Source organism: Symsagittifera roscoffensis, chromosome 6, assembly GCF_963678635.1.
Source record: "Symsagittifera roscoffensis chromosome 6, txSymRosc1.1, whole genome shotgun sequence".
Taxonomy (NCBI): Eukaryota; Metazoa; Xenacoelomorpha; order Acoela; family Convolutidae; genus Symsagittifera; species Symsagittifera roscoffensis.
Window position 1 is genome coordinate 48,565,590 of NC_087067.1, and position 21,401 is coordinate 48,586,990.

Below are 21,401 nucleotides of genomic sequence, written 5' to 3' on the forward strand. Positions count from 1 at the left end.
TTCCCACAATATGTTCAAAACAATGCATCAGTTCCCGCGCCAAGATGCTCGTTTTATAAATCGACGCTGAAAGTCATAGCTCATAACCAGTACTCAAACGCAACGCTAACGCATTTATAGCGCAAAATATATCGCGCGCTAAAAGTCCCAAATTGGCAAAAATGGCAAATTTTAAATCCCCATAACTTTGCGAAAAAAAATCAGATGTGAAATATCTTTTCAAATTTTAGCTCAGGACAACAATACCTTTTGAATGATAGAAAAATGGCTACTTAAAAAGTTGAAATTTGACTGAAGAAAAAAAACCACCCCGAGCAAAAATATTCCGTTACTTTCGCTACGAAAGTCGAACAATAATTGCGTGCAGCTCCTAGCTAAAGTATACCAAAGTACAAACGATAACGGATATTGATATGCCAATGTTTGGAGAAAGTATATCAAACACATCTATGTTTGGTTACGCACCGCTTAGGGTATGCTCAAAATACAATCAATGCTTACCGGAAGAACAATCAGAAAAAAATGTTTTCAAGTCAATTCCCTTTTTTATTTTGAAGACTGTTGTGTAATTTTACAAAATCAGCTTTCAATCATTAAAAGCTATGATAAGAAAAAACAAAATTTTATTCAAATGCAACAAGAGTATGTAGGGTCTTTCTTAAGGTTTTCAGTTTTAAGCAACAATAAACTTTGAGTTTAAATATACTTTTTTGTAGCTCTTATGCTGCTGTAAACGGGACCCAACACAATTTCATTAATCAACTGGAAAATTTTGGATGAGTTTCATTAAGATGAAATACTATTTTAAGTTGATAATGACAATTAACTTTTATATATGATCACAAAGCATAAAGTACGTCATAAACTAATGTTCTAGACCGTCAAAAAACCGTATCTTGCAGAAAGTTTACAATCTGAAAAAATCTAAGTACAAAAAATGCCCATGTTTTCAAAGTTCAATTCAAGAAACGAAAAGAGATCCAAACTTAATTGAGACTGAAAGACCTGGCAAACATGTGAGCTTTCATATAAATCATAGCTTAATGGGTGCTGGTTATATGAGCTCTTCTCAAATTGAATAATTAATCTTTAGGTTAGGCCTCCCAATTGGATGACTAAAAAAATAGTTATTTTTAGAAAAACAGAACGATAGCGTTTAGCTGATGCAATTAATCTACCTGGGTTGACATCCATTGAAGTAAAATGCTCATCATACTTTTTCATTTGCCACATTTATGGAAAAAATGCTCATCATAAAACTTTCATACAAAAATTAAAACATATTCTAAAGACTTTTACCACAAACTTTTTGATACTCAGCAATTCAGAAGCTTTCTGATCATGAAAAAAAAGATGAAAAAAACATTTAGCATGCAATCGTACAAGCTCATGCATTTTTCATACATTTTGGGGATGAAAACACGATGAAAAAGTCATAATTTTTATTTTAGAGTGTGAAAATTTTCATAATATTAAAAAAATTTATTTTGCTCTTTTCAAACTAATTTCTGAGTCCATGCAACAGTATGAAATGATAGCATTTTTTTTATTGTGTGAAGTTGTATGAGAAATATTTTTTGTCAGTCCAGATAATTGTTTTGTTTAATCTAATACAAGCGTTTTACTCAAGGGATGTCAGTTTTGGCTACCTGTCATTTGTAATGCATTGTTTTCTCGCAACTCCTTCATCTTTGTGTGATTCCAGCGACTCTGGTCGAGCATTAGCTTTACAAATTTTTTCCACTAAAACAGTCTATGGTTGGTCACATTGAGTAAACTTTCCTGTCAAATTTTTGGGTTCATTTCAACTTCTTACAATATGGGCGACCAAAACAAGGACACTGCAATTAAATGAAATGATTGATTTTTAAAAGTATTATCAAAAGTAAATGATTGGGAAAACTAAAATTAAAATATGTTTGCAATAAACTGTTGAGCATCGCCAGTGAGTTCAAAAATAAGCGCTTGTTTTGTTCGATAAAGATGAAACATTATAAGTGCAGGTAATTTTGGTTAGTTTTGTTTAAAACCTCAGCAAAGTGGGTTTTCATAAATTTTCTGATACTGGCACATTTTTTGTTCGGGCCGAGTCGATAGATTGAAATATTCTTCAGAGTAAAAACTCATGAAAAAGTTATTAAAATAGTCAAAAACCCTTTAAAAAAGAAAATAAACTAAAACCAAACAAATTGACATAAAAACCAAATTACTATTTTCAAACTTTCAAAGTGCATACTTTAAAAAAAGTTGAAATGTATACTGAAATGTCTGACCTTAAATTTGATTGCTTAATCTTAATTAATCAGAAAAAAACCTAATTTCAGTTCAAAATGTAGACCCGATGTAAGTGCCGTGACATTATAGAGAAATTTTCCTTCTCTTTACAACAACTTTAATATGATTATTTTCTTTTCAATTTAACTTGCGACAAAACTAGTCAATTTTGTTTGATAAAACTCATACCAGAACCAAACAATGATTTTTTCATTCAAAAAACAGATTTGGTATGTAACAAGGTTACAGCTTGTTACGTTTTGGATTTTTTTTGTTGAAAATTAGCCAAACACAAAGCCAAATCAATTCAAAACAAAATCAAGCATAAACTTCAAACATGACGAAAAAAGTATTGCTTGTAGATAAAGGAGAGACCTTCTATGTTCTGACTGCTCTTCTATTAAATTTCAAATTTTCCAGAATAAAACTTTAGAACACAAGTTTTATGCTCTCAAAAATTTAAGAGCTAAGTTTCAAGTTTCATAAAAAATGATATCTTACATCGAGTGCTGATTTAAATTATCCTGATAAAATGAAAAAAAAACAGAAAACAAATTTTCACAAACTGGGTTGGCTTCATAGAAAAATTACCAACACAAATTTAACTTAGAACTCCAGTAGAATTAAAATGGTGGAACTCAATTTGCAAAAAACGCCTTAGTTTTTTCCCCAAAACCGATCAACTTCAATGTTTTTTATTGAATGAAAAAAAAACGCCAGAACTATCGATTCAATTGCTAATAAAATTTTTGTCAAATTAAGCCTCTTGTGTAGCTCAATAACGATTCAGAAGGGTATCATCTCTAAAAATTTCAAAACACAACCTGAAAATGAACATACACAGAATTTAGAAAACTCCTAGTCACATATGAGAATGAAACTTAAACCCAACACAAGCTCAGCCAAACAGTATCCGAAATAGATAAAAACGATTCAGAATTTCTCCAATCTTGAGCTCGTAACACTAAAAAAGACACGCAGAAACAATAATAATGATTTGCGGTAAGGAAAAGCAGCATTTTCTGCCACAGAAATTTTTGCAAAACAAACTAAAAACAGCCCGATTTCTTAGAGGGCGTGAATATAGCCCATAGATAATGCAAACAGTCATATTTGCATTTCAGCGGCATACAATTTTTGTTTCGCCACAGTAGAGCTAAAAGACCAATCAAATCGATAATATAACTGTCTATATTTGAAATTTCGAAACATTATGCTTGACATTAGGATACAATTTTGGAAAATTTTTGAGTTGAATGCAGCTCCAACCAAGACAGAAATGGTATCATTGTGATTTGGACTCAAATTTATAAGATGTTTTTTTGTACCTACCCGCACCCAGTGTCAAGAGTTAATAATCGATTATGCTGTCATTTTAGTTGCCGTCTCACTGAAATTGTTGAAAAAACATCTATTAAAATCGATTAAAAATCGTTTATAACCTCTTGCTTTCAGTACGAAAAAACAAAAATTTTCTTCATTAAACTGTGACGGGGAGGTGAAACGGAACTACAGTTGAGAACTACATTCTACTGAACAACCGTCTGGTTTTTAGGATTTGTTGATGGTTCATTTAAAACTATTTAATGATTATTAATATTTGTAATTCATACTCATTTTTTTTTTTGATGACCATACAATGGATTATAATTGAAGGCCTTATAATGGAGTATCAGGGGTTTTCTGTATGATCGATAATCAATTGTAATGGGCTCTAAAGAGATTAAAATATCTTGGAAAAAATCACGTTGTAATCGATTATAAGAGATTATAATCTCTTGGAAAATATCACGATTATAATTCATTCAAAGGAATTTCTGCTGGAACTAAAAGCAATTTTAACAGATTACACAATATTATGATCTCTTGAAAAATTTCACGATTATAATCGATCATAAATCCTTTAAAAATCTAATTTTGGTAATTATAATCAATAATAATTGTCAAAAAATCATTATAATAATCCGTTACAATCAATTATTTACGCCTAAACTTGGACGCGAGTGAATTTGCATGCAACTGAAGCTGTTGTAGTTCGCCCCTATTTTTTTAAAAATCGGAACACCGTCTAAGATATTTGTGGGTTTACAGACCACTAGGCAGACCAGATTACAGGAACCAGTTCTGAACTAGTATTTATAAACCAATTATATTATTGATAAATTATCACTATAAAATATTACTAACTAACCAATCATAATCCATCTCTAACACTGAGACTTATTTGTAAGTGCTGAAACTACTTGTAGTTTCAGCACCAGAACGATTTCAATAAAACTTTGAATACAGTTGTTCTTCTTCTGGATAAACTCCAAGAGCTAACTCGCATAAACCAGTATACACTAGATCTATTGAGACTAGGAGATATAAAACTAAGCTTAAGATCGGTATTAGACTAAGAAGTTGCACGAATCTATCCGGCCGAAAATAAGATCAGACGCTGACGAGCAGACGGTATACCTTATCCTTATCTGAAATTACTCTATGAGTATAACCAATAGGTCATAACTCATTACGGTCATTTTAAACTATTTTTAAACATAACTTCAATGAGTCAGTCGAAACTTGGGTTAAGCAAGTCACATCAAGCTATAAATGTTTAGGTCGTTTTATTCACAGCTCGGGGCTCGCACATAATCGAACTGAACCTTTTTTTCCTGTGGTCGAATCCGTTAGAGAAATAACCATTTTGGATTGAGTTGACCGACTATTAGGGTCAATTCGGTTCAAACATTTAGAAACTTTTAGAATCTGAAGATGAACACTTTCAACCCACGTGCAAGTATTCTAAGTAAGCTACCTTAGAACTATGTTTCAGCGGGTCCGGGCAAAATAAAAAGAACTAAAGAAAAATTGGGAAACAAAATCTTACCTGTTATGTTTTTTTTCGAGAGGCTCTGTGATGTTGTGTTCAAATTATTACAAATTGCTCGTTATGATGATTATTTTAAATGTTTCAAATGAATGCGCCCAAAAGTGGCAGTAAGAAGACGTTTCTTTAGAGTTTTTAAAATGATTGTCGGGTGGTACAGAAGCGCTTCAATCAGTATAACACAACTAATTGAATTAGATCGCGGCAGGCATTTGAATTAAAAACATCCTGGGAAAGGGGGTGATATTTGATGGAAGAGGGAGAAATGGAATGGGAACGATCAATGGTGGGATATTTGATTAGAAACCTCACCACAATTGGCCCGAAGGTGCGGGTTGATGTTCAAACATGAAAAGATACTAGCCCTCTAGCACAAAAGAGCCTTTATCAGTTTAGCCCAAGAGGTTATTTATAACCCCGGACGCACATACGGAGGATTTAATCAAGTTAAGTTCCCCTTTGAAATGTCAGTTTCCGCCAAGGTTCATCTTCAATGTTTGACACCGCGGGAGATTCTGTTTATCGTCAAATAAAAAACAGCAAGGCGGCTTTTGGTTGAAATTGATTTGAGGTTTTATAGTTGCATAATTTTTACACAAATGCACCCTAACCCCCACCCCCCCCCCCCCCACACACACACACACACACAAAAATTACTCCAACTACTCTTGCTATTCCGACAACTGAAATTGGGGATAAACATTGTCTTCATGTGCGTTTATTTCGAACATTAAAAAACGATACTTTCGAACTTTTTCGAAAATCATCAAAAAATTTGAAAAAAACTGCCAAAAATGACTAAATTACTATGAGTCATAGCAATTTAGGCATTTTCGACTACTTTTTTCCAAAGTTTTTTATGACATTCGAAAAAATTCAAAAGTATTGTTTTTTCATGTTCAAAATAAACGCACATGAAGACAATGTTACTCCTCAATTTCAGTGGTCAGAATAACAAGAGTAGTCGGTTTACCTGCAACTGGTTTATCACAGATATTTACAGTAATTAAAAAATAAATAATCAATTTTTTTGACGTTGTACGAGTTTTTTTTCTTTGTTTTATTCGCCATGAAAAGATTTGATAGGAAGCCTTTAAAATAGCTTACTTGATGATCATAGTCTATGACTAACAAGTATGCCGATTATTAAGGCTTTCTATCGAAACTTTTTATCGCATGACAAATAAAACAATTTAAAAAATGACAACGTTAAAAAAATTGATAATTTCATTTTTAATTACTGTGATGAGAATTTTTTTGAGATGAACCACTTGCAAGTAAGCCAACTACTCTTGTTAATCTGACCACTGCAATTGGCAAATAACATTGTCTGCAGGTAAGTTTAGTTTATATTAAAAAAACGAATCTTTCAAACTTTTTTCAAGCGCAATTCAAAAATTTAAACAAATTGTTGTCGAAAAAGCCTAAATTGCTATGACTATCGATCATGCCCAATTTTCAGGCTTTCCATTAGATTCTTTTGTCAAATCACAAATAAAACACAACCCATAAGAAAAATTAGAGATAGTGTTTGAAAAGAGTAATTTTGTTGATGGAGGGCTGATGTTAATTGCTAGTCTAGCTCGAAACTAAAACAAAAACAAAATCGTCAAAGAAAAAAAACGCAGGGCGACTTTTCGTGGAAACTAATTTGAGGTTTTAGAAGAATGCATCTTTTGGACTGATCATGAACGAAACTGACGAAACAAAATTTTCACTTAAATGTACCTTCATTAGCTTTTCCGCGATATCAAAATTTAAAAGTTTTGGTCCTTTGGATTGTTATCTTTTTTCCCAGATTTTAAATCAATAAGAGCAAACAAAATATTTTCTTTATTATGGTCAATTTTTTTTGTCATTGTCATCTGCTAATGTTCTTTGCTATCTGTTTTGATGAGCATATTCAAATCCCTTTCGTGCTACATATTTCTACACAAGTATATGTGGTATCATATCTTATAATTTTTTCTTTTAAAATCCATTTGATGAAAAAATTCACATCAAAAATTATTAACAAGATTCTGCCAAAAAACAGCAAACACTTTCCTCTAACGAATTCTTGGTTCAAAATAAACTTTGTGAAACACTAATCGAGAATCGAATTTTTATTTGTTGAACATATCTAAACATCGCTCAAAAATAATAAATAACCTTTTCTATTGAGCAGCAGAGCTTTACCGTTTTCGCGGTTTTTTATACTTCAGGCAGTTTTGGTGGTTTTTCAAGAAAAACCTCCAATTTAATATTGCTGGCTTTCACAACCGTTCACAAATTTTTTTATGAGTTATGTCAATTCTTTTAACCGTTTTTTGAAACAATATATTTTCACGCATCCCGAAACTTACTGAGTTTGGTGCTGGAAAAGGGTGGAATCCTTCATGCGCGAAGGACCGAATCTGCGAAAATACAAATCAGCCAATCAGATTTCAGCAATCTAAAATTTGGAAAGAAAGTAAACGTTTCCAGGGACTGCAGTATTGATATTGGCCGAATATAAAAACGGCAGAAATGTGCAAAATTTTCAAATTGTCATTGACCGTCGCAAAATTGGAAAAGATTTATAATTCAAGGGCTTCGTAATGAAAAATATTGCTTCATTTAATTTATTTAAATTGAATGGCAATTGCTTCTTTATAGAAATTGACTTTCGGCTAAATTTGTGTACGATCTTCCGCTCATGAGTTTTTTCGCTCATTCGTTCCTTCGCGCATGAGAATAGCCCCCTGGAAAAGAGTTAAAAAACGTATAAATACTTTGCAAACGATATAAACTAAAACACAAATTCAGTCCTTATGTTTTTTCAAGTTTTTTGTTTTTTGAATTTTTACTGTAATTTAGATTCACATGTTTTTTTATTAACAATGAAGTCATTTGATTGAGTCTTCAAACTTGTGAAACAACTAGAATCACTGGACAATGAAACTGCGTCTGTTTGAGTTCAGCGAATAATTGAAAAAAATTTCATCACTTTTTGTCCTTTTCTCTGCTACATTTAAAGATATTCATTTGATGTTGTGACAAAAACTAGAAGAAAAAAAACAAATTAAAATTACCTAGTCAGGCCAAAGTTTGAGAAATCGCATGTTGTGGACCTAATTAATCAGCATATTAAAATTATTTTTTGCTGGTCTTTTCTAAACAATTTAAAGAATTTGAATTGATGGTTTCAAATTGAATCTAAGGGAAAACGATGAGTTAGAATTGTTTTTTATACTGCCGAAAAATGACAGTCCAAAAAATTGAAAGAGTTTTTTCTTTCGACGTCAAAAGACGGCTGAAGATCGAAATAAGCCAACAAAACAAATGTTCCGGCCATTAGTTGGGAAAAGTAACTGCTCCAATCTATGCCCAGGATTCTTATTATCAGTTTTGTTGTCCAATTTTTTGTGTAAGTTCCCAAGATTGTGTAAATTTTTGTGTCGTATAAACTGATTTGACTGTTTTCTTTGTCGGACCGAGAAATTTTTTCAATTCAACAAAGCTATCAATCGAAACTGGAAAAAAATTGTTTGAAGATGGGTCTCAAAACAATGAAGATCATGGCTTCAAAACAAAACTAAAAAAGTACGATCTTAAAAATTCATCATGGCCTACATCCCGACCGTGGATTTATTTTTGAAATTTATTGGTTGACTTGTTCAAGTTTTTTCATGAAGTGCATGATTTATGAAGCGCTAAAATTTGAAAATGACTTTAAATGAAATGTAGAGTTTTTCATATTGTTTGCACTCAAAAAGATTTTTACTAATTTTGTTGACTATTAGTGCAAACACTAAGTTTGCAGCGCATTTTTTAATTTGAAATCAGTCATAAATTTATCCAAAACACAGTGCTTTATCAATTTTGTAGCTATTAGCGCATGCAAAGAGCACATTTGTGTTTTGGGTTTGAGCACATTTGTGTTTTTGGGTGTTTTTGGGTTTGAGCACATTTGTGTTTTTGGGTGTTTTTGGGTTTGAGCACATTTGTGTTTTTGGGTGTTTTTGGGTTTGAGCACATTTGTGTTTTTGGGTGTTTTTGGGTTTGAGCACATTTGTGTTTTTGGGTGTTTTTGGGTTTGAGCACATTTGTGTTTTCGGGTGTTTTTGGGTTTGAGCACATTTGTATTTTTGGGTGTTTTTGGGTTTGAGCACATTTGTGTCATTTGTGTTTTAGGGTTTGGCTTTACTGCAGTTTTTTAACACTTCGCAATTTAAAATTAAAATTAAACTTCAAATTGATGTAATTGCTTTGCTTAACCGAAAATCTTTTTGGTATGGCTTCTTTTTTTCAGCTACTAATTCAAAAGATATAAATATAACAAAAATCAAATGACCTGACATTACTGACACCCTTTCCACAAATATCTTTACAGGAGAGTATTTTAATTTTGGTGCTGACATGAAAGATTCAGCCAATTTTAATCGAGCATTTTATATGCAGCTCTTAGCAAATATAACCCCAAATAAGCTCTGGCATGGACGATTTTTTGTTGATCTATCTGGATGGGGGTGTTATTTTGCTTGTTTATATAATTAAAATTTGGATCTAACATCGTAAGACAGCAAAAAAACATCTTTCAGTAAATTCCATGATAATTCTGGACATTGAAAAATTCTGTTTTGACTTAAAATATCTAAAATATCCTCTCTTTTCAGCCCATTGCATAAATCTAGCGCAAGGTAACCAATTTTGGGGACTCTAAGAATTTAATAATTGGAATATAGCTTCAAACTAAAAAAATAATCAATTTACAAAACCTCCATCTTTCCCATTCAATTACAATAGCTAATTTATTTTTGAATTGAAGTAGCGCGTTTCGCACAATTTGATTAAAAATTTAAAATAGAAGAAACAAATTTAAAACAATTTAGGGGTTTTGGTAAAATTAACAGACCCTAATGAATTTTTGATCAGCACGTACTTCAATCAAAATGCAAGTTTTCTCCTTCAAAAACTAATCAATTTCATTTTTAAAGAAAACTAGTTTTACTCACCTTCACATTACTCTGATCAGCCTTGTTTTCTAATTCGGTTTCATTTTTTGCTCTGTTAACTCGCTCTTTAAACTCGCTCTTTAAACTTTCTCTTTGAGATTCGTCTTAAGTGACATGGTATTTTTGAAACAAGTTTATGAATCATCTCTCATTTCACAAAGACTTGAGCAATTGAAGCCACTCTTTTTGCAATATGAGCACAATTTCTGATGATATATTTCTTTAATTTGGATTTTTAACTGTTCACGCGTGAGAGCAAAATTTGTTTCTAAAATTGCAAGCGCTTCTTTTAAGGAATTTTTTGTGGGTTTTAAAACCTAAATACTACCCTTAAAACGGGTCTATGAAGTTGGTTCAAAGATGAAGAGAGAAACAGTCTCAGTTTTTGTTATCGTTACATCAGTTTTCCATAATTTTGACTCTGGGCGGAATAGACCTTCTGGGTGGAATAGACCTTTTAGGCGGAATAGACTTTCTGGGTGAAATAGAATTTGGGGAAAACCTTTGTCCGACCTATATCACCTTTTTAAAATTCTTTCCAAAAAAAATTTGCACAACCAAATTGAGCAGTTCAGGGGTGAATTTTGAGGGTGTAGGTTGTATATAAGTACCCGGAACAATATTTTTGGGCTAATTTGTTTCCAAAAATATGTCTTCAAAGCAGAATTTTTGCTTGAAACGGATCATTTGGCGTTAGGAAAATTCTTTGTCAGCTTTTGTCAGCTTTTGCTTCATTACGACGCTCGGTTTTATAACTAAGCTTATTTGTGCTTTCACGCGTCCGGATTCCACGGACACATTTTGCGTGTTTTGGAGACTTTTGGTTTCTTGATTTTTTTTTTTAAATTGTCAATTTTTGAATGCAAACACTACTCCGTAGACGTTAATTGGCAGTCGAAACATTCAAGGCTTTGTGCTGATACGAGTAGTCTTGTCTCTAGAAGAGGAGATCTTTTACCTGAAACTATCTTTTGTTTCGCATCACTGCTTATACTAATTTCAGCTATAAAAAACCTTTTTATTTAAATTTCCCACATTTTACTCGATGAGCCTTTTTGAAATTTTTAAAAGTTTATTAACAGAAAGGGATGCCATTAATTACGAGAGTTAAAGCGCCTTGGGGTGTTAAATTGGTGTCATTTAAACAAATTAGGTAGATGGTTTTGAACGAGCAATTTTGTTGGGGCCATTAACCGAGTATAGTAGTCCGCTACACTCGTTGAATAACTGTGAACCGATTGTTATTTTAACGCTTTAATTAGATGAATTTTCAAGCTAAATGTAAAATATTTGTTCATTCCACAATTTGCAACCCATTGACGAGTTGAAAAGAAAAGACAGAAAAACCAATTTAAAAAAAAAACGAAACAAGCTGAGATCGGGAAATGAATACGACGACAGTTGAGGTAAGATTTAAGTTTTCAGATCTTTGTATATTTTGCATATGTGGGCGTAGAGGGGCGTGGGGGTTACAGAGGGGAAATTTATACCTTCCCCGATCAAAAATGGAATTATCATCAAGTTTTTGGACTAGAGGTTCAAAACGCGTGAATAATGTTTTCATAATTTCGCTCACAAAAATTCTCTAAGTCGGGCAAGTCTATAAGTCCGAAAAAATATGTAACTCTTTTTATCTTTCGAGCATTGACCCGATAATCATTTGGAGCAATAAAAATGACCCTTCTTTGAAAATCCGCAAAGCTTCTCGATAAAAAAATTCGGTTCTATCGATAGAAAGTTTTGACCAAATCAAACTCAAGAAAATCCCCTCAAAAAATTTTAGATTCGGTTCTGGTCTGGTGGGAGAGAATGTTAACTTTTACCCTCTTTTCTGTCAACTTCATTTTTTTAATCAAATTTCTTTTTTATTAATTTAGGAAGAAGATCTGGCAGCGCTGGCGGAGGAGCTGCACGGAGGATACTACACAGGCATCATAGTGGTACGTGCAGTCACCTTTGCCATTGCCATCATAGGCATCACTGGAAATGTGCTGGCTTACATGACTGCCTCCAGATTGGACTCGAAGACATCCGGAACTACATACATCAAGTGTCTGGCTGTTGCAGACACCGCCGCTGTGTTCCAGGTAAACTGTAACAAACACCAAACTACCAAAAGAAGAAGAATTAGTTCCGCTAACATAGATTATACAATTTTCATCAACAGAAAATACATTCAAGCATAACAAACGACAAAATAATTTGAATCTTATTTTACAGCGAGGATAGGCAGAGGCGGTTTGACAAACCCACTTAGACTCTGCCTTAAAAAGGTCGCCAGTTAGCTGTAGAGTGTGCCAGTGCTGCGTGATCCAGGCACAGTGTACAGTCACTGAATTAAATAGTTCAATCACTCCGGCCTCTTTTCTCAGCAATCGCACACTTCCACTGTGCTTCCCAATTGACCTCAACCGATTTAATTTACTTTATCAAGATCAAAGCGTAAGCGACTTTAGAAAAATTTTAGGGTTAGCCAGCCAAAAATGGGTCTTAAAATAGTACCAAAGCTGAGACCCCTGAGAAAAGCGAAGCGTCCGCAAGCCTAACCCCCCCCCCCCCCGCGCGCCTTTCCCGTTAAATCAGGGACTCCTCAAAGATTTTGACGGACTCTTCTCAGAGATTCGACCTCGACCAACCAAAGGGTCCCCCTTATGGCCATCCATTTTAGGTTGATCAACACTAAAAAAAATTAAAGGTGCCTTTGGCGCCAATTTATGATAATTTTGAAACGTTTTTTGAACAATATGCATGCGGCGAAAAAATTTTAGTCAAAATAGAATCTTTATAGTATTCTGGGAGTGATCAATTAGGTCGACCTAAAAAAGGTCGACAAAATTTTTGAAAGTTTTGTCGAACTTTTGTCTTGATTTTCAAGAAAAAATTTCAAAAAAAAATTCTCGATTTTCAAGAAGGCCAAAACGTCAAAGCATAGGTGGAATTCATCGGAGAGCTTCATGATGCATCACTCAGCTCCATTTATTGTTGATTTGTGTTTTCTGGAATATGTTACATCTGTAAACAAAATTCCCGTCCATTTTGCGGTCGGAACAGGAAGATAGCCCGGAAAACTTGTTGAGTTATAGCCCTGATACTTGTTTTTATCCGGCCGAGCAATAAAAAAAAACATTTCTATCTCAAACAAAGCATTTCAATTGAGAGTTACCCAGGTTTAGTTGATCAGGTCGAAACCTAGCTGACTTGTGTCGAGAAAATCAAAACACAGATAGTTTGTCCACATGTCAAAATTTACTCAATTTTGGACAGCACCCTCGAACATACCATTTTTTGGCCGAAGTAAGTCTAACTATTAGTGGACTATAAGTGGACCTCGACCCAGGCTGAAAAAATGTCGAAACTCTGCCAAAGTAGAAAATTAGGAAATAATGTTACGATATTTTTTGAAATTTGAGTATAAGTACGGCAGATTTTCATCATTTCATCTATGAGTTCTTCTGGGGACGAAGTTTTTTTCTGTCCGGAGTTTTTTTTTCTGTGTGATGTCAAAGTTTTTTTTTCTGTGTGATGTCTTTGTTTAGGACGGAATTCTGGAGATGGGTCTGCCTATATTTGGTCTGGACGTGAGGACTGTGAACAGATATGTGTGCAAGGGCATAGCGTGGTACTCCTGGACCACCACCATCGGAGGTTACCATCCATTACTCTGATTGCTGTTATTCATTTGACTAAACGTTTTGCTTCGATCTGTGTAACAAAATTAAGTTGTTGATATTTTCTTCACTTAACGTTCAATTGTTTTACCACATTTTATTTTTTTAACACTATCAAATTGAGAGTGGTCAATGCGTCAAAAAAATATTAAGACATATTTCATGAGCTGCAAAAACCATCAAAATTGTCTTGGAGACTTCTTCAAAATATCAGATGTTTGGAATCGCGAAAACTTTGAGAAAGACTGTGTGTGTGTTCAATTAATTTTTTTTACCGGCTTAATTTTCTAAAATTGTCTAGCTTGCCGAATTTTTAAACTTTCAGCATTTTTCATGGTATTGATAACGATACGAAATCTGAATATTCTGTAGTTCTGAAAAATTCTGAGATCATTCCAGATTACTCTGCTCCGTGATATATTACAATAAGCGGTATTTTCAATTTCATTAGCTGAATCGCTTTTTGCTATACTTCGCACATTATTCATAATTTATTTCAAAAGTCAAAATTTTTGGGAAAAGAAGAGTAAGTTTTGAGTTTTTGAATAGCATTTCATTTGTCAGAGTAATTTCTAACAAAGATTATTTTACTAACAGTACAATTGATTGAAACTGAAATGACTTTATTATGCATTATAGTTCTCAGATTCAATACATGCACTATACTCAAAATTACCACCTATTGTAGCATATCACCTTCTGCTCTAGCATTGCCAAACTTGGTACTAGATTTTTCAAGCGAAGATCTTTGTTCACAGAATGATCAATTTAAAAAAAATAATAAATTTCATGACAGCTAAAATGCTCAATTTTTTCAACTTTAATTTCATGACGGCTAAAATGCTCAATTTTTTCAACTTTACAATTATTTAGCTTAGGTTGTAATTGTTTTATGTAAATGGAAATGCCCATATTATTTGGCATGTTTTTATGGCTTATATCTAAGCATGGGTTATATTTTGAACTAAACAGCTTATTGTATAATAAAAGTGTCTGTAATATGCATATTTTTTTTCGATTAAAAAGTTTCTGCTCAATTTATATCGACCTAGTCAACTTATATTGCGTATATTTGAGGCAATGTTTTTTTGATTTTTTGAGTTCAGTGCGGATGGGTCATAAAAATGTTAACAGCTCAAAAAATTTTCATGAAAACAATTTTGTTTTCAGCTCAACAGGGGTGGACCCAAATTTTGTAACCTTATTTGCAGCTCGGTTTTTGTTCGCAATGTTTGTTAAGCTTTTTTTGAACATCATCTTATACAAACATTAGAGTTTTTTTCAAATTTTTTGAGTAATTTTTTCGGCAGGCAGATAAAATAGCTTTTCTTTCTGATGCTTTCCTTCCCCTGCCTGCTTTTTGTCCAAGTCCAACCGCTTTCGAGGAGTTGAAAGAAACCGCTTTTTCTTTTTTCAGTACATAATTTGCGTGCCTCAAATAAATCACGTTAAAGCCCTATTGGTCAAAATTCGGTTTCTAAAAGAGTTTCAGAAAAGTCGCCGAAGGATCAAATAACTGGTATGAAAATTATTCAACTTTTCAAGTTTAATTAGACAAAATTTTTCAAGCTGAGTTTTCGACTAGAAATTGAGAGACACTTTAAAAATGCAGAAAAAACATTGAAAGTTTTGAGAAAAAAAATGAATTTTTGAATAGATTCCTATGATCAGATTAACAGAGTCAGAAAATTCTGGGTTACTTTAACAGCAATCACCTATCCTTGTTTATATTGTATTTTTTTCTCACATGGCCTAATTTCGTGCAATGTAACAAGCATATTTTTTCCATAAACAACTTCGTAGAAGAGCCAAAAAGATCCAAGAGAATTTTCTAGATGAGCCAAGAGAACATTCTAGAACAATCTGTAATTGTTGGTGTGTTTTGCCAAGGCAACTACGTGTTGACCATGTTCACGCTCGACAGACTGACTGCTCTGTGGCTGCCTGTGATGTACAGGGAGAAGAGCAAGCCCATAATTGCAATCACTCTCTCCCTCCTGGCTGAGGCATTCGCCGCCGGAGTCTGCTGGCCCACCCTATTCCTATTCGATATCAATGGACAGGTACAGGAAAGCCAAGTTAATAGCCCCCCCCCCCTAAACACACACACCACATAGAGAGGACCTTAAGTATAGCTGATGTCGTATTTGTCATTTCTAAAGTAGAGTGACATATCTTTTTGCACCTTCATTGTTAATCCCAACATTTTTACCCCGCTATTTATCAAAGATGATAGACCTCAGCAAAATTAGCACATCATTGGTTGCAGAAGCAGCAGCATCAGTTCAATCAATCACTAACCAGTTTTATATCTAACTTGTTTTTCTGACCGAAAAAAAAATCATTTTTTTTCTAGAAAAAACCTTATTAAAGATGCTCATTATTCTAAGCCATTTGGCAAGATTATTCTAGGCCATTCAATTTGGCAGCAATTAATAAGCTGAATCTGGTACAATCAGAATTTTAGAAAACTCCAATTTTTGGTTAGCTGAAAGAACGTCAAGAACTAATTTTGTAAATCAGTTTCATTCAATTCTTGTAGGTATAGTTGGTAAATCAACTGCATTTTTTAATATCATGTTGCAAAAAAAACACTCAGACAAGAAAATTTTGTTTGACTTTGAGAATGGCTTGTTCAATGCATTTCAATACATTTTGGCATTAAAAGTGCTTCCCGCCTTATTTTTCGAAAAAGCTGAAAATACTGGCAGGTTATTTGACATAGTTGTGTATAAAATACAGCATTTTTGACGCTGTATTCGATGGATCCGAATAAATAGAGCAATAGATGCGAATATAATTCCTCCCGCTCTATGGAACCAAACTTTTATGGAACCTGTCTGAAGTTTATGATGAAAATTCAGTAAAATCTTGAAAAAGATGTTCTAAAAAACATAAAAAGAACAATTTGCTGACGTACCTTTTGTGCGTGATGTTTGTCTGCAGGTTTGTGAGATCTTCAACTTCGACTACTTCTCGGAGGAGCAGATGGTGTTGTTCGCCAACCTGGCCATGTTTCTCTTCATGTTGTCCATCCCATTCGCCACCATCCTCATCTCAAACTCACTCATCATATACAAACTCAGACAGGTACAGATAGTCATTTGCAAAAGCCCAATGGTTTTAAGTTTAATAACAAACTAGCCATTCAGACGATGAAAAATTGAGTTTTTTCAAGTTAGTTTATAGATTGAATCGGTTCACAATAATTTTTTTCAGCATAATTTTCAGCAAATGAATTTTTGAATTAATTCAAATCATTTCCTAGAGCACGTCTGTTTGTAAAATTTTAAGTTTTTGAAGGAAACGTTTCAAGCAATGAAAACTTGAAAGTTTTCATGCCATTTCATAAACAGTGTTTCCCAAAAAGTTTAAGTAATTAAAGCAAGAGTTTCAAATGATTAAACTTTGAAATATTTCAAGTTATCTTTGAAGTTCTTTCATTAAGCAAGTCAGTTTGCAAAAAGTCAAATTATTTTTACGCAAAGTTTTCAATCAAAAAACCTTTGAATCATTTCAAGTTATTTCAAAGAATAAATCGGTCACACAAAATCAAGTTATTTCGAGCAAGCTATTCAACCGATGAAATTTTGAATTATTCATGTTATTTTCAAGAGCAAATTGGTTTTCGGAATGTTCAAGTTACTTTATGCAAGCTAATCAGTCGAAAATTTTTTGAAATGTTTTTGTAAACGATTCAATTTGCAAAAAAATATATATTTTGAGCAAACTATTTAACCAATAAAACTTTGCAATGTTTCAAATCATTTCAAAAGCAAATCTGTCTGCAGAAAGTTAAGGTTATTTTGAACAAGTTATTCAAACGATGAGAAATGAAATAATTCAAATGCTTCTTAGGGCAAGTTTAATTTTTATAGGCAAAGAGGCTGTTTTTAGTATGTTTGTTTCATATTGAAATGAATCAGTGCACGCAAAATTTAGGACATTGTGTGGACAGGTATTGTGTGGCCTTGAATGTGAATCACGTTAACAAATATTTCTAAAATTCCCAAGACTTTTTAAACATCTGGAGCGTTAACAGATCTGGAGAATTTTAAAAAATCTTGAGCGTCAAATTGAGTTTGACTGAAAATTCTAGAACACTCAAGGTTCAGGACCTTCTTGCCTTTCTGAAACGTTGTGCTCAGTGATTGCTCTAAAGCCATTACGTTTTATGGCAGCTAAAACATGACATCAATTTTCTGTCATTCATTTATTATATAAGATTGTTTGGCAATATATTTTTCGGTCAACGAATCTGACCAAAGTTAATTAACCCAAAACTGCTCATTTGACATTGGATTTCAGTTTATCACTGAATGCTTCACATAAAAACAGTGCCCAAAAATTAATTAAAAAACCATAACTTTAATCGATTCAATTGCCCAAGGTCGCCAATATTTGATTTGCAAAAATTTAGCATTAACTATACAATGAGCTTTTGGCTGATTCCAATGCGTTTTGAAGAAACGCGGTTTTAATTTGAAGGCCATTAAAAAGTCACAAGGGTTAAAATCATTTTAAAAACTTAAGATTTCATCCATTGACTTAAAAGTTCGGATAAAAAGAACAATATCCTATTTCAGGAAATTTTCTCAAGCAAACGCTTATTCTAAGACAGAATTTATGTCTCAAGGTAGCTTGAAAATTAGTGATTCCATATTGATTGCATGAAGTTTTGTTCAAAATTGGCAGATTTCCCATTTAATTGATTTTTGTCTGTTCCGACGTTTCGCAAATTTCTGTAGAGAATTGCAAAAAACCGCATAGACAAAATTAATTGAGAAGAGAAATTAAATGCAAAAGTTAGTTTATTTTGCATAAGTTTATTTTTACGCAAAAGAAAGTTTCTCAGATAATTTATGTCCTGAAAATTCACAACTGCAATCAAAAATGGCTTAAAATAGGCATATTTTTCGTTCATGTTATTTAGCACTAATCGGTTTTTCTTGCTATCTGATGTAAAGGCGCTGCAATTTTGCTGATTTTTTGGGAGAATTATTTTTCGTAGAGTTTGAGTCACTGATCAACCCATTCACTACCAAGTTAATCAATCAACGAGGGAAAAGACTAATTTACGAGCCGTACTTACAAGAAACCAAAAGTGAGCCGCGTCCCTGACTTGATGTGTCGTAAATTAAAATGTTTTATGTTTTCAACTACTAACTCCCCTGCACATTAGGTCTATTTTACCCGGTGGGATTTTATCCTGGGCGATTTAGTCCGCTAGCACTCCGAATCGCATACCGTCTTGTGGTTTGACCATATATATTTTTAAACATTTTGTCAAATTTGCCAAGACCACGCCAGAGCGACCGAATCTGGTTGTTTCCAGACCAGAGTGATCTACAAATCTCAGGCGTCTCCCCGAAGCAACTCAAAGAACTGTGACTCCGAATAAGTGAGTTTGAATGTTCTAGAACTATCTGAATGTTCTAGAATAAGAAGGACGGAGGTGGTGGGTCCTCTTTGCAGCAGAAGAAGGAGAGGGAGATAACGATGCAGCTGCTGACTGTCTCAATTGCATTCATGATCACGAATGCGGGAGTGAGTATCGCAGTGTTCGCCACCACAGTCATGAATGTGGACACGCCGGAGAAGTTCGCTATCAGAGACTTCGTCAACTTCTTCAAGGTCAGCGTAGATTGGGCATAGATTGTAACAAAAACCTAAATTAGAACACCTCACACGAGCATCCAATTTATGATTTTACGAGTAGTTTTACAAGGTTAATTATGCAGACCAAATTTGTTTGTCATGACCTTATTTTTCCTAATCATAGTATGCCAATTTTCATAACAATCGAAAAATGTGAAAAAACTTTTTATTTGTAAAATTTTACAGGTGTGGGATGAAGAAAAAGAGCCGTTTTAGCACATTTTATGCCAAATTATTTTAAACCAGAAGCGTATTGGTATTGAGGTGGGGGATAGGGGGATAGAGGGAGGATTGTAAGTCAGAAGCGTTGATCACGGGCGAAGCGAAGTTGAGATTTTCGTTGAGAGGGGTGAAGGGGTCCAAACCCCTCCGATCCTGAAAATGTCCTCACTTTCTTCTGGTTGCCATATTTTTCCATATTTTTTGAGGATTCATATGGTTGCAAAATTTTTCTGTTGTCTTCGGTTTTTTGGGTCCAAATTTTATTGAATATAAACACTTTGCTTCTAATTTATACCATGGATTCTTTTTACCTCCTTTCGACTACCCCTTCTCCCTCTCCCTTCATCTTCAATTTTCATTAACTATTTTATCTATTTTAATGTTGTCAGAAAGTAAAGAAACTCTTTTGCAGGAGTTGCCAGCTGTGTCGAACAACTCGATGAACTTCTTTCTCTATGTGTTGTCCAGTCAACATTTCCGCACCCAGTTCCTGACCATGATTGGTCGGAAGCGACAGACACAGAAGCCAGCAGCTGCAGTCACTGCAAAGTAACCGCTGCTCCAGTCGGAGAGAATCCACATCCAGAATATCTGATGGAAACTATCTAGCACAAAATAAGCACAGTCTTGCATGTCTTGCAAATGATGAGTTAGCATGCTGATTTTTCTAATAGTAAGCGGTTCTCTTCTGTTTTACGGCCTAAAAACTATTTTTTTTTGCTGTAGTCAAAGTTTGATGATGAAGCTCGAATCTGGTTGGTTGAAATTAGAATCGAAGCAAAAAAATTCTCACAAACAAGCCTAATTGACAAGTTTGATCATTTGGGCCGTGTAACATAATAGACCCAAGAAAGCAAACTACAGCAGATAACATGAATTCAGATTAAAAGCTGAAAAATTTGAAACATTGTTGAGTCAATAAAATTACTAAAATTACTCCTGGATGAAGGTTATACAGAGCAAAAGATTCTCCATGGATTTTTCTCAGCTCAAACTATTTTCAGATTATTGTTACGATTTGTTTAACCTCCACCAATGGCTAACGCTAATGAGAGTGCATGTTAAAATGGCAAATTAAACAGCTTGCAAGATAAATTGTGAAGATATTCAAAAAATTATGAATATTTGTCATCAGTTATGGCATCTGTTTCCGTTGTATTGAACTATATGATCCCCCAAATTATCATCATACACCTTCTGTATACTCAGCCAAAACGCAAAAAAAAGTTAAGTCCTATCAATTTGAAGTAAATCAATCGTATCAAAAATCCTTTAATAAGACGAGGTCGGTGCTAGTTTGTAGTTATTGCCCAAATCCATGCGTGCAGAAAAATCAATATCTATCCTTTCTTTGAAAATGATTCCAATTTTTTTTTCTCCCAGTATTAGTAAAATTGATCAATATCAATTCATTTTTTGCCATCAGAACGATAGAGTTCCTTTTGCTCCAAATTTCGAAGAAAATGACCCAATTTTGTTGCTCGGGATGATTTTTGCAAGCCGATTTAGGATTGACACACTCCATTTTTGCGTTAGAAATACAAATCGTTTTTATTGTCTAAAAAATGAATTTAACAGATTTGGAAGGATATTCGCTTGCTATTAAATCTCATCAAACTCTCAAAAAAAATTTAATTCAACTAATATTTTCTTTTAATTGTTTCAAAACTAGAGCAAAATTTTGACTCAAGAAACATCTGCATCAGAGCTACTAGGAGCAAAAGTTATTAC

General features: G+C 33.6%; 2 protein-coding genes across 3 annotated transcripts in view; one reads left to right on the top strand and one right to left on the bottom strand.

The window, feature by feature from the left end:
* The window catches only part of LOC134848212 (uncharacterized), a 29,292-nt gene extending 23,908 nt beyond the window's left edge, over window positions 1-5,384 (bottom strand). For both annotated transcript variants that reach the window (XM_063865588.1, XM_063865589.1), the window contains exon 1: window positions 5,147-5,384. The gene's annotated coding sequence lies outside the window, so the exon portion shown is untranslated. The remainder of the gene's footprint in view (window positions 1-5,146) is intronic.
* A 5,821-nt stretch (window positions 5,385-11,205) lies between these two features.
* LOC134848307 (type-1 angiotensin II receptor A-like) lies at window positions 11,206-20,364 on the top strand. The gene is made up of 7 exons (XM_063865702.1): window positions 11,206-11,528; window positions 12,000-12,209; window positions 13,659-13,767; window positions 15,681-15,853; window positions 16,737-16,880; window positions 19,230-19,424; window positions 20,083-20,364. Exons 1-7 carry the CDS (start codon window positions 11,508-11,510, stop codon window positions 20,221-20,223), a joined length of 993 nt encoding a protein of 330 aa, XP_063721772.1. The 5' UTR covers window positions 11,206-11,507; the 3' UTR covers window positions 20,224-20,364.
* Window positions 20,365-21,401: the final 1,037 nt, after the last annotated feature.

Excerpts from the sequence above, each read along its gene's own strand:
- LOC134848307 (XM_063865702.1), top strand. The coding sequence starts at position 11,508 with ATGAATACGACGACAGTTGAG. Across the intron at positions 12,210-13,658 it reads ACACCGCCGCTGTGTTCCAG|GACGGAATTCTGGAGATGGG; the intron begins GTAAACTGTAAC and ends GTCTTTGTTTAG. Across the intron at positions 19,425-20,082 it reads ACTTCGTCAACTTCTTCAAG|GAGTTGCCAGCTGTGTCGAA; the intron begins GTCAGCGTAGAT and ends ACTCTTTTGCAG.